Consider the following 17,038-nt stretch of genomic DNA (forward strand, 5'->3'; position numbering starts at 1 on the left):
AATTCAAAGACGGCATGATGAAGATCAAATGGGCCTTGTGCCAATTTGATGATATTACAAAGTTTCAAATGGACTTGACGGGTCATACTCGGGCGATTCAGATTTTAGTTGGAGTGACCACTCAGTTCACATTCTTCCCTTCCCTTGTGCGATCTAGAAAGACATCCTGTTAACTCTCAAGGAATCCCATAGGGCAAGCCTGCATATCCAGCAAAAAATGGATAGATGACCAACATCACTCGTTCAGCATGCACATAAGAGCCATATGGGGTCTCTTGCTACGATTGCCGAGCAAAACCAAGAAACACTTGAAAGGACAAATCAGATTATGCAAGTAGATTCAAACAGCTGAAGGATGAAATTGCGCTTTCCAATCGGATTTTTGTATGGTAGATTTGCAAATCATCTTGCAGTTCCTAGATGCTGTGATCAGGATCCCTTGGCAGCACTGGTATATCTGGAAATCCCGGGACTAATTAAGTTAAGAATGTTACTTCCATTCCCCAGGTTCTCTATTTCCGCAATGAGGTTCTGACAAGTCTATCACAGCAGTTCTCAGATATCAGATAAGTCGATATACCAAGTATTTTAAGTGTAAATACTGCCTGTGTCACGAAATACAATATTGTTCGTATTGAATACCGCCTGTGGAGTGAGCGGCATTTAGGCCATACTAGTCTAATCTACCGTTGATACCTGTACAAACAGTTTAGCGCTTGCAAGATAGGCAGATTTGCGTTTACGCAGACCGTGGGTATATGAGAGTAAAAAGAGCGCTGAATAAGTATCAAATTGGAACATCAGCAGCAACTTCTCTCCAAAATCCACACCTCTTATCCAACATTTCCACCTTCGCATTCTCAAACCCATCACTCTTAATTACGAACTCCTCTCCAGTCGCCCAATTCTCAGGCACACCTGGCTCACTTTCATTAGTGAGTTTGTTTGCATTAGGATCTCCAGTCTGTAAGAATGATGCAAAGGCCCCTGTGAAGCCCGAGTAGATTAGGGGTTGGGATTTCTGAATAGGATTCACTTGGTTCCACTATCTATTGTCAGCTTGCTGAGCACATGGGATAGAATGATTGAAAAAAGGAGAGGGCAAGTACCCATTCCGTATCACTTGCGTGCTTTGCAGGAGAAATTGTGTATTCCCCAACATAACTCTTCTTGTGTGCTGCTCTTGTCATCCAATATGCGGGACATGCAAGGACGATGTCTCTGTAGATGAGTCCAGCTCGTACGTATGAAGTATTGTAGCTAGCGATTTCCTCCGTGGAACCTGACTCTGGGTACATCAATTTTACACGGTCAATATTGCGATCTGAGAACCCAGGTAGGAAACCCTGTAGCCAGGTGTTGAACGATGCAATGCTCGAGTTGAAAGGAGGACTGCCTGTATTACTCGCATTCGCCAGTCCAGGAGGGATGAAATTCTCCCCTATAACCTGGTCATTATATCCAGCACCTCGAGGTCTGAGAGAGGGAGCCTACCTTCATGCGTATTATAAATACCCCACCCAGTTTCAATATTCACCTCTCCCTTCCTAGTCGCCTCAGTCAACGTCTCCCTCAAAAACACCCCGTCTACAACCGGCGCCCAAGTATACGAACTAGCACCGTAGGTCCCACTCCCAGAGATCTGCAAACTCGCCTCTCTAATCCTCTGCACATCCAACCCGTTCAAACACTTCAAGCTGTCCTCTCCCTTATCATTGCACCCTGTCAAGTTCACCAACTTATTATAGACTGCTTGTGCCTCAGGTGCATCGTATTTATACGTCTTCGGCCAAAAGGGACTCGAAGCCAAAGCTCGCGAAAATAGAGCAGGAGAAGTTCTGCCAGAGTTGGCGATGACCTGAGCGACCACACTCCCTCCTCCGGCGGATTGGCCCCAGATACTCACATCCCGTGGATCGCCCCCGAATTCCTCGACGTATTGACTCGCCCATTTCAACGCAGCAGCTTGATCTAACAGCCCTGGATTTAAGTCTGAGGTTGGATCAGCGGCGATCTGAGACCCGGGCAGGAAGCCAAAGGCGTTGACGCGGTAGTTGGGGTAGATGAAGAGGATGTTGGAGGAGGAGGAGACGTTCAGGATGGGGTAGGCTGCGGGAGGGAGCGTGATGGAGGCGCTGCCTTGGATGAATGCGCCGCCGTAGAAGACTACTACCACGGGGCGGAGAGGTTGCATGGGGACCCAGGGGCGGCTGTAGAGGGCTAGGTAGAGGCAGTCTTCTGAGCCGTTTACCTGGAAATTTTAGATGGAGGGGGAGATGAAGGGGGAGATGGAGGGGGAGGGGGAGGGACGGACTGTGCGTTGCGGACACATGTCGAAGGGCTGGGTGGAGTTGTAAGTTCCGTTCTTGATGGGGAGTGGTGGTTGTGGTGCTCGAAAACGGTTCTCCCCTACTGGCGGAGCAGCGAAGGGAATCTTTTGGTAGTAGGTTATGTTGTATCTTTGGGAGTAGGCTCCTTGGAAGGTGCCATAGTCGAGGGAGGCGATGAGCTTTTGGGTTGCGGCCAGGGAGGTAAAAAAGATGGCTAATTGAAGGAGAAGAGAGGTGGATGCCATATTGACGGTTCACTTGATGAGGTTTCAAGGTGGACTCGGGGCTGGAATGTCAAGATATCCCAGCGTCCCTTCGATACACCGAACAACATTATCGTCTACATGTAGTTATATGTTTCGTTATGGTCTAAAGTAAATTCCATGACGACCAGCACGCAAAAAGTTTGGCGGGGTATAGACACAGGGTAAATGAAAACCAACCACTCAGAACTGCTCAAAGAATTAGCATCATTAGCTTGCATGATCAGCCGTGGGAGTTCTTCACGATGAATTGTTTCGATCGGCTCCAAATAGCCCGAAAGCATCTTTAATTTTTCCGAAACTCAATAAAAGTCAACGCGCTCCATACGACCGTTGCTGGCTATGCAGACTGACAAAAATTGCTTGCTGATCCAAAACACTGCAATTCAAATAGACAGATGAAGTGTATGTAACGAAAGGAAGTTGTGGTGTACAGTTTCGCGGCGCAGTCTCAAAAATTATGCCGAGAGCTCGCTGATTCTTCCCCAATCTGAGACACACTTGCTCGACTTTTTGGTCTTGAGAGGCAGCTCGTTCTGTCAAGAATACTGACTTAATAGTAAGGATCTCGACGAGGACGAGGTCTCGGACCTTCACTCTGTTAGTAAGGCATCTGTCTTGGGTAACGACGTGGCCGACCTGGATGGACAAATATCTCCTCCGGTCCAAGTGGAAATAGAGGTGGTGGACGTTCCACTAAATCTCCAGTCAGTAATGTTCCTCATGGGGAAGATCCGCAAAACTTACTCGCAGGCAAATCGTCTTCGATATCCAGCTCCCTTCTCTCAACCATCTCTTTCATAATCAAGAAGGCCAAGTCGGGATTCTCTGCAAAGAAGCTTTGCGTTTCTTCTTGGTAATTTTTCCACATGCGTGCTTGCAAGAACCCTACTCTTGCGAACACCTTCTTCAGAAGAGGATCCATAGGGCTGACTCCTTGTTGCAGTGTTTTGCAGGACTTGAGAACGGCTGGTATGGATGCATATAATCCAGCAACCTCGAAACTATTCAATCATTAGATTAGCAATTAAAATTGAAGAAGAACCGCCACGCACCTGTTGACGATGAAGGCAGATATGCACCTCTTGAAGTCCTGCATCAAATACCGGTCTGCACATACGTAGACGTCAATGCTTAAGGTGTAGGCCAAGGACCAAGTGTGCAAGTCTTCCTGGGACATTCTCTCCTCAAGAATTGGTTCTTCAACCATAACAACATTATTACGTGAATTCCGTCTTCGTTCGCGCTCTCGATCTCGGTTCCGTGGACCCTGGGGATGCGGGTATCCATTACGAATGATCACTGGCTGAGCACCCGGGGGAGGGTATCCACGTGGCCGAGGAGGCATTGGTCTTCGCGCTGCACCGCAGCTCCAGCATGCCGGGCTAATATTCTCAGATGTGCAGGAAGCGCACGTGCAATCCGGCCGGTGTCTGCCAGGTGCTTTCAACTGGCTTTGAACCCAAGCTCGCTCTTGTCTCCTTCGCCGAGCTTGTGCTCTTCTTCGACTTCTAGTGCTGGTAGATATTAGAAACTCGTCAATCCGAAAGGGAAGTAAGTGGAGATAAAATAACGTGCCTTTCATCGCTTGCGCTTCCCCCACTGTCGGTTCCATCTTCACTGCCCGAATTGGTATCGTCGGCCTCCCTCCCTTTCCCTTTATCTGGCTCAGTAACTCCGACACTGTTAGCAACATTTTTCTAAGATAAGGGAAGACCTGCTCACCCAATGCCATCGCCATTGGCTTTATGGGCACGAACTTCTCCTCGTATAGGAATGCAACCACAAAGCTAAAGATATCTGGGTCTTCTTCTGGCAGATCAATCGCCTGATCCCCAGCTTCCCGGAATTCGCCATCTAGAGCCTTCCTGAAGTATTCTGACTTCGTAAGGATATCCTTATGTACTGGGAAAGTCTCGGCGTGGGGTCCGACTCGGACGGGGATGATGGGAGAAGAATAGCGACTGAGCTTCCCTGTTAGCTATATATTTGACAAATTGAAAAGGGAGATTGAAGCTTTGGGTATGGAAAATAACCTCAAGCTCAATCTTCTCAAGCTTCGCAAGATTGGCTTCCACAAGGCTTGGGATGCGCAGACAGACAGAGTGACAAGCTTACCCATCGACGGTAGAAAGATAGAGATCCCGTCGTGGATCTGCAACTTCCTTCACCTTCACCTCCTCTTCCACATAATCCAGCACAACGACTTCTGGTGTAGTGGTGCTAGGCGCTCTCATCGCAGCATCCAACGACCTTTCTCCACGCTCGGCGGCAGGCTGCCCGCTTCCCCTCGTTCTCGCCATACCTCGTCGATCGCAACTCAACTTTCAGGGACGATCAGGAACGAAATCCAAGTAGGCGACAAAAAAATTTAAGAGAAGGAAAGAATTGGAAAGGTGCGCCCGGCTGTGAGATTTCTTGAGCCAGGCTATGTCGCGCTGTGTCACCCACACTTCTTCTCACCGAGTTGGTGGTTGCCTCGCCTCGCTGCTCTGTTGGAGGGGGAAAGCGATTGATCGCGGGAGCAGATCAGCCAATCGAGGAAAAAGCAAGCTCTAGTGAAGGCTGCCTCAACGCGAGTCAACGGGCCAGTGGCTGCGTGGCGATTACCTGTCAAGAGACATATGCGGTCTTCGCAAAGAATTCCACGCTGAATGAGCGGAGGGTGGCAAGTGTGGCATGGCATGGTCGGCGCGTGATTTTCATGCAGCGGTTTGGGGGTTCAGCAGCAGGCAGCTAGGCTCTCTTGCTTGGGGAGGCTGAGAGAACAATTTGGTCCAGTCAAGCTGAGTTGAAGACACGTTTGCTGCGGGGGGAATCGCGCATGGTGTGGATGGGGGAGGAGGGATGTGATGCTTCACCTGCTTGGATTGGCAACAGTGGGGTGAAATGGGGGAGGGCTGCAGGGTTGATTCGCTGACGTGTGTCTTGCTGCAGGTGACGGCCGATTTTATGCAGGCAATCCGTCATGGAGACAGGTACTTTGACAACGCAGTTCAACCTGCATTTTGAAACTTGACGGCTGCATTTTGGATGCAGGAGCTCAACAATTTCGTGTTGGAAAGAGTATAGCTTGATGCAAGTCTTCACTCTTCACCGAGAACCGGAGCATGTTGCATACCCAACATTCAAAAAGCGATCAAATTGGGACTTCAACCTCCTCGCTCGAAGGAGGACAAGTGCCAAGGGTTGGAATCAAGTCTTTGGGCAAGTCAGGCATGGGAGAGTGGATGATATAGGATGGAGAAAACAGCAGTTCTTCTCAAGTGAGAAGGGGCTTTTTAGATACATGGAGGAGTGATCTATATTTCTTAATCGAATGGGGGGAGGTCACTCATCCAGATGCTATTGATCCTACCAGACTGCGGAGTTAAGTGGCAGCAGTCTCGTCGAAAACCCTTCAGAACAAAGACACTTTCGACCAGCTTTGTCTGGGATTATAGAGGCTGGGTTCCTTTCGAAGATTCTTTCAATTTTTCCTCCCATTGTTCGAATCTCAAAGTGAGCTATGTTTGAACCATTGTTCACAACATCCAGCTCAAGGAAGTCGACAGAGCTATAGATTTCCACTGTCCTCTTCCCCAAGATATATTCCGCTTCTCACACCTCTCTTTCCTGTTCATCCAACTTTGCTTCTCTTCCCTCCCACTCACAGCAGACGAACTAACCACCGAACAATACAATTTCGATCCAGGAAAACACTGAAAATGGAACCTCCTTGCACAGCAAAGACAACTTTTTACCACCCCTGTGCTCACGTCCACATGGACGTCGCGCACGCTGACTCCTGCCCCGAACGCACCTGCTGCACTTCCCCGGGCTGCGCCGGAATGAGCGTGGGTACTTTCATCCTCAACTCGTTGTGCCCGTGGTGTACGGGGGAAGAGGCATTTCGCGCGCCGCAGCACACGAAGAGCCAGAAGGAGCAGCTCCGAGGGGAGTTTGAGAGCGTCGTGCGAATGCAGATCGTGGAGTGTGAGGCGAAGGCTTCTGCGCCGAAGGAGAAGTGGGTTGGCTGCGGTGAGAGAAAGGAGACAATTAAGTGAGTGATAGGAAAGAACTTTCGTTCCATAGGAATTCTATGCCACTTAAACCTAACACCCCCCCTGATTTATATATGCACGCAAGTGAAGTAATGTGAAAAAGGAAGTGAGGAATGTACTGTGTATTTGGATTTGTATTAGGCGCACTGCCGATGTGCCGATATAATAAAAGGTATCCTATGTATGAACAACTCCTCTGCCAGAAGTATAGACCGTGATTGCCTCCTATGATACACCATTTTATCTTTATACCCACGCTAATGCAGCATTAATGGGACAAACGAAATTATGTCATGCTGAGCCAGTTTCCTAGTACCCAGCTCCTCGATATTCTCTATAATCTTGCAAGTTTGGTAAAGTAGGTTGCCGGGGGGGACTTTGGCCGTGAAGGAGATGTTCCGCGCTTTCCACACTGTGCTGTGGCCGGTGCATTTGTGGAGTGTACGGCCGTGGCGTGGGCGCGAATCCTCGTTGCGAGCCGGGTGTGTAAGGACGCAGCGGTGTGTCGTTGGAGTATGGGTTCCCGGGCTCGTTCATGAAGCTGTCTGGTGTTTGTTGCTTCACGAGCGGGTGCTTTGGGTCGTTTTCGTATATTGTGTGATTAGGGATGTTGGTTGGGTCCATGAGGAGCGAATTGCGCGCATCCAAAGGAGTGAGGTTGTCAAGGTCACGGAGTTTCTCGAGTTCCTTGCGGCGCTTGCGGTGGGGGTTCTCCTTGCAGCACATGATAATTGCATTTACCGCAATGAGGATGGCTAGAACTGCAGTTAAGGCGGACTGCACGGCGATGAGAATGACGCCCGTGACGGTTTGAGTGGTTTGAGAAATTCCAAGCTCTTTGACGAAGACTAGGATGCAGACCACGGAGAGAGCTCGGACAACTTGGATGAAGATGTTGATGACGTTTCCGCTCCTTCTCTCGTAAGGACGATTCCAGATGAGCAGACCCAACACTGGATTTGTGTTAGTCTGGTGTGCTATTTTAAGACCATCCCTCACTTACTCAGACACTCAATGATCAATTGGGCAACAGTCTGTGTAAGACCGTGCCCATCTGCAGCTGCTAAAACACATCCCCTTGCGAACATATAGATGATGGTTGGGATGAAAAGCCACCAGAAATCTTTCTTGTAACAATCATAGAATAACGAATATTTTATCCAGAAATCCTTATTGTCGTAGAGACCGGAGACGTCTCCTTCCATTGCCTTGAGACGTTTTGCCGCCTGCCAGATCTTGAAGGTAAAGAAGGCGAGAACACCGGTGAACAGTGCAAGAGTGACACCCGCGAGGGCTTTTGCAGCCCACGAATCCCCATGTCTGTTTTTGTCAGCCATGCTACGTAATTAAGGGGAATCTATCACTTACGTGAATTGGAAAATACAGTAGAGTACCCAAACACCGTACAAAACGAGGATCAAGTTAACAATAGAGCGTGCCATTGTTCCCCAGTAATGCTTGCGAAATCCAGTGAGACCCTTGGGGAACGAGCCAAAAAGTGCCCACGTCTCCAAGATGACCTTAAAGAGCAAAATTCCTACAACTATCGCAGCCACAACAACAGCTGCGATGAGGAGAACCGTCATGAATGTGTTTGCTTGTGGTACTGACAGCTCTTCAACATAGGCCTTGATGCCGCTCACCGTGGTCTGAATTGTGGAGTTTGAGGAGCTAGCTGTTGTGGACGAATTGACATTGGTTGAGATCGAATCTCTGATTAGAAGAATAGCTTCATAAGTCCTTTTCGATGCCTTAGTCGATCCATCACCAAAAACAAGTGTTGCATTCTGAAGAAATTGAACACTGTCTTCGGTAAGGTTTCCGCCTGTTTTTGATCGAAAGTTATCGATGGACGTCTGCATCGCAGTCCATGGAATCATCCCCGTGCTAAAGCCAAAGTTCTTGGTGAAACTTCGATAGACTTCTGGGTAGTTGACGGACATCATGCCATTCATGGCAATTCCTTGGAACCAACCCATGGTTTCTCCGAACGATGGACTCGCCGTTCCAGTGCCACCGGTGCTTCCTCCGTTCGCAGCAGCACCAATAGCAGAAAACCCCGTGACAAGTAGGGCAGCACCAGCCACGCCTGCTGCAACATATGAGACTGCAGGTACGCTGACGGTCTTGCCATTGGTAACTTGGGAGGTTATACAAGCGACATCTGTCCCAGTATCAAGAGCTTTCAGCTGCAAAGTTGCCTGTGCTGCAATGTCGGGAATCGAGAATGCAATCGAGGGGATCATCGATGCGTATGAAGCAGGGATGTCTTGGGTGCCTGTGGCAGAGAAGGTACCTACGGGTACTGTTTTGCAAGGTCAGCTAAATCCTGTGGCGTGACACTTATGAAATCAGTATGTCCCAAACCTACCTGGGCATAGCTGAGATACAAAGGTAGTAGAGTCGCAAGGATTGAAATTGTTTTGGTAGACTTGTTTTCCGTATGCTGTGACGTTGAGAACGGCCGTCACGTTCATACTTTTGGCACTCGTGCCAGCGACATCAAAGGTCACAGTCTTCGCGTCATTGTCGTATGTGATGTCCAGCTTTTGGACGGTGATGTCCGAGCTCGCTAGACAGGTACTGAATCCAGACGTCGTCAAAACTTGGCCTGCGAGAGCTTTCCCTGACAGAGATCCGAGCAACAAGAAGGAAATGGCCGATAATGTTGAAAATGGGCGTAGCATCTTGTCGACAGTGTTAAATGCAAGCCCGGCTGATGTTTCGCCCACAAATGAATGCCTATCCGGGCCTCGAATCCTCTGAGGCACAAATGTCCCTCCCGTAGTATGATGAAGTAGAAAATTCGTTGAATACTCGACGCTCGTTCGAATATCGTATGTTAAAAGGGATACATGCAAGATGGCCTTCGAAGGATCTACCCGAGGAAAGAAGGGAAAAGAAACACACAAAAAGGTCGCGTGTTGTGTGCTGGGGGGATTTCAAGAGCTGATCTGATAAAGCGAGGGTCTGGGAGGTAGAACGAGTGGCAGGCAGGCGAGGACTTTGCTGAGGTGTTCGAGAGTCGATTCGCAGATGTTGAAAGTTGAAGAGCAGAGCAGAGCAGAGCAGAGCACGCACAAAACACAGACAAGGACGCGGAGTAAATAGGTTCAAGGCACATGAAAACGAGTGGGTGAGCAGGCAGTGTCGCCAGGATCCTGTTCCGGACCAAGAAGGAGAGGTTCTTGGAGAAGGGCCAGAAGCCAGGGATGTGCTATCGGACCCACACGAAACAGCCATTTCGGCGCCAAGTGGAGCGATCACCAGCCACTGAAGTCTCTTCCAGCAGGGAGCAGCAGCCCTGGTGAGGACGTCGCGCACGGCATTGGCTCGCTTGCAACGGGGCAGGGATCTATTTCGGTTTCCGTTCCATTCGGCCTTGCCCGTGGCTGGGACAGCAGGACAGCGAAAGACAGCAGCTGAGCTGGGACTGGACCCCTGATTCGTTGACGCGGTCGACGTCAAAATTTTGTCAACGTTCAACACGAGCTCGATGGTGAAACTTCGATAAATTTACATCCTGGGCCCTGGGCCAGATGGCCCCACGAAAAAGCATCGCCACAGCGTTGCGCCGCCATCACCGTCACCGTCACCGTCACCCGCCGTTCAGAGTCACTTCTCCTCTCTCTCTCTCCCGACGTGCAATTCCGCGTGGGCGACGGTCCGCTGGCACTTTCAGAGAACACCCCCACGCTGTCGAAATGACGTTCTGTCGATGATACCGGATGTGTTTGATGTGCTGAAATGATCTCTTTATCAAAAGTCTTGGACAAGCTTTCCTAGCCGACCCCCAGGGAAAAGTACAGTAGCGAGACGAGTCCTCCCCCCGGCCCAGGCTCCAGCCCAAGGAATACGAGTGGAAATCTGCGGCGTCTGATGCATGATGCATCAGTCTAATGCGACTTGCACAGCCCAGCAGACCCGCACCCACTTTTGGAGATTCGACCTCGAATGGGGGAGTTTATCGCAAGTCCCAAGAAAGGATAAGGTCGGGATAGAAGGCTGCGTCTCCTTGAAAATTATTTGCGGTCTGCATCATTCGAACAGGAGATTCTCTGGACGGCACGGAATATCTCTCCCTCCAACTTGGCAACGTCCCATGAATCCGTGGCATGCCGCGTCAAGAACTTCCGTCAAATTGAATTGCTGCGCCATCACCACTTTGGTCAAAAGGTGTCCCTCGCTCCTGGGAGCACGGGCAGCGCACATCATCGATCTCGAGCAGCTCAAGCTCCACTGAAACCAGCGAAAGCCACCTGAAATAGAAACGCTAAACAAATTTGATCTGTTGAGCTCTGGGAAACTCCGAAAGCGATCATAATAACGACGATAAGAATCCAGAGGCTTGTCCACTTTCTCGAGCGAGACGAAGATGCGCGAAGAAAAGTCTTGGATCATGTGACTTCACCACGTGCTCGGGGCCATCCAAATGCCGCGTGACTTGCGTTGGGATGGACACCCATCGCATCGGCATACCTGGATGCTATTGGTCGGTTCGTTTGCACTCGGCCGACGTGCCTTCGGTACGCGTACCAAATCGATCGTATTCGGGTCGTGGATCTGGGGAAAATCCAACGACACTGCACGAGGCCAGAACTCTGCCTCTCGTGCCTCTCACCCCCTCTTCCTATCATCCAAATCACTCTTCATGTCCTGAGATTCCCTCTCCCTTTCTTTCGATTTTCGTTTGGTTCTGTGTCGCTTTGTTCTCGGAAAAAATTAAAAATCCTGTTGCCTTCGGAGCTCAAACTGCCCGGTTTGATTTCCGCTTATTTGCGAGAGGCTGAATCAACGACCTGCAACCTTTTGATATCTGTCATTGACTCTCTACTCGATGCCACGTTGTGCTTCATCCCCCTAATCTTCGACCTGTACATTACACCGCGATTGGCCTCTTCTAGACCGTTCCTTCCCTCACTTCGACCTCTCTCAACCTTCGGAGCCAATTTAGATGGGTGAACCATAGATGCTTGGCGAAGATGGAGAAAGCACCTGTCGACATCAACGCGTCTAATGTCATCAAAGACGAGAACTCCCAGAAGCCATCCCCACAAGATGATGACCCTGAACCGGATTACTCGAGCAAGGCGACCACGAAGACAACATTCAGTGACTACTTACGGATCTTCACCTATTCTACTCTGGGTGATCGAATCCTTTTGGTATGTAGTATTTTTATAGATGAATCCCCTAATCCGAGAATTTTCGGGGTTGTATTTGCTTTGTAGACACGTCTTTGGACCAAAGGGCTCGTGTAACATTGTTTCAACTTCCGCACCCCTCCCCTCATCAATGCTGACCCCAAGGCAATCAGACAATTGCCTTTCTTGCTGAGATCGGTACTGGCGTAACATTGCCGTTAATGAACATCATCTTTGGTACACTTTGAGCATTCCTCTCTGGAAAGGGTATCTCTAACTCTTCTAGGTCGTCTCGTGGGAAGTTTCAGCACATATGTGGATCCAAATTCGCCAGTAGGAAGAGCCGCGTTCCTCAACAATCTCAATCATCAAACGTGAGCTGTCTCTCAGTCCCAGTGTTTTTTTATCTTAAATTTCTTGCAAGCTGCTGTTCTGCAATTGCCGGGTTCTGCTACCTTGAAATGAATCTGACTCCCATGTATTTCTTTCAAAATCTTCGTTGTACTGACCGTACTTACAGACTCATCATCGTGTACCTTTTTATTGCGCGGTGCGCTCTTAGTTATGGAGCGATGCTCATTTTTCGAGTTGTTGCCCTCCGAATATCGGCAAAATTACGCCTCGAATACCTCAAAGTATGCTTTTCAGCTTATCCTTATTTCTTAATCGCCTCTTCAGGATAGGAATACTAACATGTTACCCAGGCGCTGTTCTCACTCTCAATCTCGACCCTTGATACCCTGCCCAGCGGTCAAGCATCAAACACGCTGACCAACACAGCCAACGTCCTCCAGGTTGGTATATCGGAAAAGCTTGGAACATTCGTTCAGTTTACGTCCTTGATGGTAGCAGCTATTGTTGTTGCCTTTACCTATTCCTGGCTTCTAACCTTGGTTACCAGCTCTCTCCTGGTCTTCATTGGCATTGTCTACGGAATCACAATTCCAATTGTTGTTAAGCAGACTAAGGAAGTTGAGCACGCGGACGAAAAAGCCTCCTCCATCGCTGGCGAGGTGCTTGGGTCCATTCGAATGATTGTAGCTTGCGGCGCTGAGGGTAGAATTGCGCTCAAATACGCGGGGTGGATCCAGGAATCACTGCGAAGAGGTCTCAAGCTATCGCCCATGATTGGAGTACAATTCGCTCCTTGTACGTTTGCTCCAATCTCATGTCCTTGTATTGAACTGACAGTTCCAAAGTGTTCTTCTCCCTCTACGCCACAATGGCTTTATGTTTTTGGTTTGGTTTCAAACTCTTGCTTGCCCATCATATCGACAGCATTGCGACGATTATCATTGTCCTCATGTCTGTGATGATGCTTACCTTTTCCATGAGTCAAACTGCTGCGCCTATTATTGCCGCAACAAAGGCTGCGTCTGCTGCAGCAGACTTTTTTGCTGTCATAGACGCGCCAAAACCTATCATGACTGGCTTGAGAGATCCTGAAGCCTCCGCCACCGAAGATATCACCTTTGACTCGGTTAACTTTGCATATCCGAGCAGGCCTCATGTCAAGGTTCTGGATGATCTCAACCTTCGGTTCGAACGTGGCAAGATTACTGCCATTGTCGGTGCTAGTGGATCAGGAAAAAGTACGATTGTGGGCTTGCTGGAACGTTGGTACGACCTCGATCTTGAAAAGAGATACAAACTTCCAAAGAGTGCTGTCAAGGATAAAAAAGCCGACAAAGACAAAGAGGATGACGACAAGAAAAGTCCCGATGAAGAAGCCCAGACACCTGTTGCTCTTAGCGGCAAGATAATGATCGGGGAAAAGAACTTAGACGACCTCGAACTGAAGTGGTGGCGTTCTCAGATTGGCCTTGTCCAACAAGAACCATTCATCTTCAATTCGACGATACATCAAAATGTCGAATATGGCTTGATCGGCACTGAACTTGAGAATGAAAGTGTCGAGAGCAAGAGGAAATTGGTTGAGGACGCCTGCAAGGAGGCATTCGCTGACGAATTCATCGAGAAGCTACCATTGAAGTATGAAACCCAAGTCGGTGATGCCGGCATCAAGCTTTCTGGCGGACAAAGACAACGACTAGCAATCGCTCGCTCCATTATAAAGCGACCTAAGATACTAATTCTGGACGAGGCCACAAGCTCAATCGATGTCCGCGGAGAGCGTTTGGTCCAGGCGGCTTTGGATAAAGTGAGCGAGGGTAGGACGACCATTACAATCGCTCATCGTCTGTCAACAATCAAGAAGGCAGACAAGATCGTTGTCATGAGGAAAGGCAAATTGATTGAAGAAGGCACCCATGACAGCTTACTGGCAAATGAGGACGGAGTCTACTGGGCACTTGTAAATGCTCAAAAGATTTCAATGGGCGAAGATTTTGCTGGAGAATCGGATTTAATCGAAAGTTCGATAGAACCACTTCAACGCAACATGAGCTCTGCCAGCGGTGAGGCTAACGCTGCCGATGTCGAAGTGGCTTACAAACCTAAGGGCTTCTTCGGAAGCTTTGGATTTCTTCTGGCTGAACAAACCGGCAACTGGCCGTGGTATCTTCTGCTGTGAGTAAGATTTCAAAGATCCATGAGTGTGAAACTAACCGACGCAGATGTGCCGGTTGTGCTGGTGCAGCATCCGCTTATCCTCTACAATCTTGGATTTTCTCTCAGTTGATACTAGTTATCGCAATAATACTCCCCGATGAGCTTGCGCGTGCAAGTGCTCATTGGGCTCTGATGTTCTTCATTCTCGGAATTGGAGCTGGGGTTGCATACTTCAGCCTGGGTTGGAGTTCAACCACAATCTCAACTGTTAGTTCTCTCCCGCCCGTCGGCAATAGATTTTTATGGAAATATGAATATACCCGACAAAGTGGAACGCTAGGGATTAACTGATTTCTACAGCACATCTCATGTACGTATCGACAGCAGTATTTCGAAAGTATTCTCGAGAAACCAATTACCTTTTTCGATGATGAGGACAACTCCTCTGGTACCCTGACCGCTAGAGTTGCGAACGACCCCACGCAACTCCAACAGATGCTCGGCATGAATATGTAACGAACCTATTTCTTTGTCCCATGCCCCGAGCTCCCTATTTCACTGGATAGGAGCATGAGACATACTCCCGGCTTGCTCCCAGCTCTCTACCCCCCCAAAGAAATATTTTGCTAACTCGTTGTAGGGCTCTAGTTTACACTGCAGTACTCAGTCTTGTTGGCTGTATTATCATTGCTTTCATTTTTGGTTGGAAGCTCACCGTGCTCACGGTATTTGTGGCGATGCCAATCATTCTTGCCGCCGGCTTCTTCAGAATTCGATACGAGATCCAGTTCGAGAGCATGAACCAAGCCGTATTTGCTGAATCGTCAAAGTTCGCCGCTGAGTCTATTGGGGCCTTCAGAACCGTTTCATCCTTAACCTTGGAAGATATGATATGCCGTCGATACGAGGTCTTGTTACAAGGTCACGTCACTGCGGCTTTCCATAAGTCGAAGTACTCATCTCTCGTCTTCGCTGCAAGTGATAGTGTTCAACTTCTCACCATGGCCTTGGCCTTTTGGTATGGCGGTCAACTGCTCGGAAAGGGAGAATACAGCCCCCTTCAATTCTTTGTGGTTTATTTGGCTGTTATCAATGGAGCAGAAGGAGCAGGGACATTCCTATCATTCGGTCCTAGTAAGTGCTCTCATGTCCTGAATCACTGAGAATTCCTACTAACGAATTGCGTCAGACATGGCTCAAGCTTCAGCGGCGGCTAACCGGATCCTCAGCTTCAGGGTAAGAAGTAAGACCGCTTCTAAGACGCCTTTAGAGATTCAAGACACAGAAGGAGGCGTTAAGATTGAACTGCGAGACCTGTGGTTCAAGTACCCAACGAGGGACATTCCCATCTTCACTGGTCTCAACTTGACAGTAAGGTATTCTTTACCCTTACTGAACTGTCCTAATGTTATTCCAGATCGAGAAGGGCAAGTTTGCTGCGTTGGTCGGCTCGTCAGGTTGTGGCAAGACAAGCATTGTATCCCTACTTGAACGGTATTTCTGGTTCTACTCTGTGTTACTGAAGGCATTCTAATCGCTATTTTTAGCTTCTACGAAGTTCAAAAGGGAAAAATCCTGTGTAATGGCAGCAACATCGCCGAACTCAATATCCGAGAATACCGCAAAATGATCTCCCTTGTAGCCCAAGAACCCACACTGTTCCAAGGCTCAATTAAAGAGGTAGGTTCTCCGAGTTATTTCTTCTCCTTCCAGGTTGTTTCGGGAGCTGTGAGACATGTTCTTCCTCCCAAAGGATGCCATCTGCCCCCTGGACCAATTTTAATCCCCTCAAATCCATTTTAAAGAAGTAATGCTAACTCGGAAATCTTCCGCTAGAATATCCTACTCGGTGTTGAAGAGTCGACCAGCACAGAAGCACTCCACCAAGCATGTCGAGATGCCGAGATCCACGACTTCATCATGTCATTGCCCGAAGGCTACCAAACGGACGTGGGAAGCAAGGGAATCGCACTCTCAGGAGGACAAAAGCAACGCCTTGCCATCGCCAGAGCCCTGATCCGTGATCCCAAGATCCTTCTACTAGACGAAGCGACCTCGAGTCTCGACTCCGAGAGCGAGAAGTTGGTCCAAGCTGCATTCGAGCGTGCGGGCAAGGGGAGAACTATGGTCGTTGTCGCGCATCGGCTGGCGACTGTCCAGAATGCGGACGTCATCTTCGTGCTTGGTGAGGGCAAGGTTTTAGAGACTGGTGACCATAACCAACTCTTGAGGAAACGAGGGGTGTATTATCAGATGGTGAGTCTTGCTCCTGTGATTCTTCTTGAGTGAATGTGTGTACTGATTCATGCGTTTTAGTGTCAATCGCAGGCGCTTGATAGATAGAGAGTTCTATTCGACCATCTTCACTTCTTCTAGAGCTAGCTGCGCTATTGGCCTCAAATAATCGGGAGGCATTGACTCCACTTCGTTGTGTAATTTTGTACTTTTTAGATCACTCACTACTTGTAGTCCTGAATTTAGTGGCTGAGAACATGGAGAGACGACTCTGCGCTGTGAAAAGTGACCGAGTTATGGCTATTGAGTTGCATTTTCTATTCAGTACGAACCCCACCAATACAAACTTCAAGGTGAGAGCTTTTGAATACCAATTCAATAACGCTTATGGACGACTGTCATTATTTGTAATTTGACCAGGCTCTCGCGAAGGATGAAAAAAGCGGCACTAATTTCCAATATCGCCAGTTAACCCTGAACATTTATCGGCGATGGGACTCTGACGTACGGAA

At 48.8% G+C, this 17,038-nt stretch overlaps 5 protein-coding genes across 5 annotated transcripts; 2 read left to right on the forward strand and 3 right to left on the reverse strand.

The window, feature by feature from the left end:
* Positions 1–418: 418 nt before the first annotated feature.
* Positions 419–2,738, reverse strand: K444DRAFT_246704 (carboxylesteras-like protein). The gene is made up of 4 exons (XM_024871315.1): positions 2,315–2,738; positions 1,495–2,251; positions 1,110–1,441; positions 419–1,045 (listed from the first exon to the last, which is right to left on the reverse strand). Exons 1-4 carry the CDS (start codon positions 2,573–2,575, stop codon positions 788–790), a joined length of 1,608 nt encoding a protein of 535 aa, XP_024728823.1. The 5' UTR covers positions 2,576–2,738; the 3' UTR covers positions 419–787.
* Positions 2,739–2,888: 150 nt separating this feature from the next.
* Positions 2,889–5,282, reverse strand: K444DRAFT_246048 (uncharacterized protein). Its single transcript, XM_024871314.1, has 7 exons — positions 4,712–5,282; positions 4,319–4,557; positions 4,172–4,268; positions 3,676–4,110; positions 3,341–3,597; positions 3,233–3,289; positions 2,889–3,184 (listed from the first exon to the last, which is right to left on the reverse strand). Exons 1-7 carry the CDS (start codon positions 4,894–4,896, stop codon positions 3,147–3,149), a joined length of 1,308 nt encoding a protein of 435 aa, XP_024728824.1. The 5' UTR covers positions 4,897–5,282; the 3' UTR covers positions 2,889–3,146.
* Positions 5,283–6,945: 1,663 nt separating this feature from the next.
* K444DRAFT_602555 (TRP-domain-containing protein) lies at positions 6,946–9,323 on the reverse strand (the record flags this gene model as incomplete). Its single annotated transcript, XM_024878728.1, has 4 exons — positions 6,946–7,589; positions 7,640–7,956; positions 8,005–8,941; positions 9,008–9,323. The coding sequence occupies 4 exons, from the start codon at positions 9,321–9,323 to the stop codon at positions 6,946–6,948; spliced, it is 2,214 nt and encodes a 737-aa protein (XP_024728825.1).
* Positions 9,324–11,618: 2,295 nt separating this feature from the next.
* K444DRAFT_544239 (uncharacterized protein) lies at positions 11,619–15,825 on the forward strand (the record flags this gene model as incomplete). Its single annotated transcript, XM_024876036.1, has 11 exons — positions 11,619–11,801; positions 11,954–12,017; positions 12,067–12,154; positions 12,301–12,415; positions 12,485–12,929; positions 12,980–14,309; positions 14,357–14,558; positions 14,652–14,803; positions 14,932–15,425; positions 15,481–15,662; positions 15,709–15,825. The coding sequence occupies 11 exons, from the start codon at positions 11,619–11,621 to the stop codon at positions 15,823–15,825; spliced, it is 3,372 nt and encodes a 1,123-aa protein (XP_024728826.1).
* Positions 15,826–16,127: 302 nt separating this feature from the next.
* K444DRAFT_543907 (P-loop containing nucleoside triphosphate hydrolase protein) lies at positions 16,128–16,580 on the forward strand (the record flags this gene model as incomplete). Its single annotated transcript, XM_024876002.1, has 1 exon — positions 16,128–16,580. A coding segment is annotated over one exon (453 nt), but the record flags the coding sequence as incomplete, so codon positions are not given.
* Positions 16,581–17,038: the final 458 nt, after the last annotated feature.

This window comes from Hyaloscypha bicolor (genome assembly GCF_002865645.1).
Source record: "Hyaloscypha bicolor E unplaced genomic scaffold K444scaffold_182, whole genome shotgun sequence".
Classification (NCBI taxonomy): Eukaryota; Fungi; Ascomycota; class Leotiomycetes; order Helotiales; family Hyaloscyphaceae; genus Hyaloscypha; species Hyaloscypha bicolor.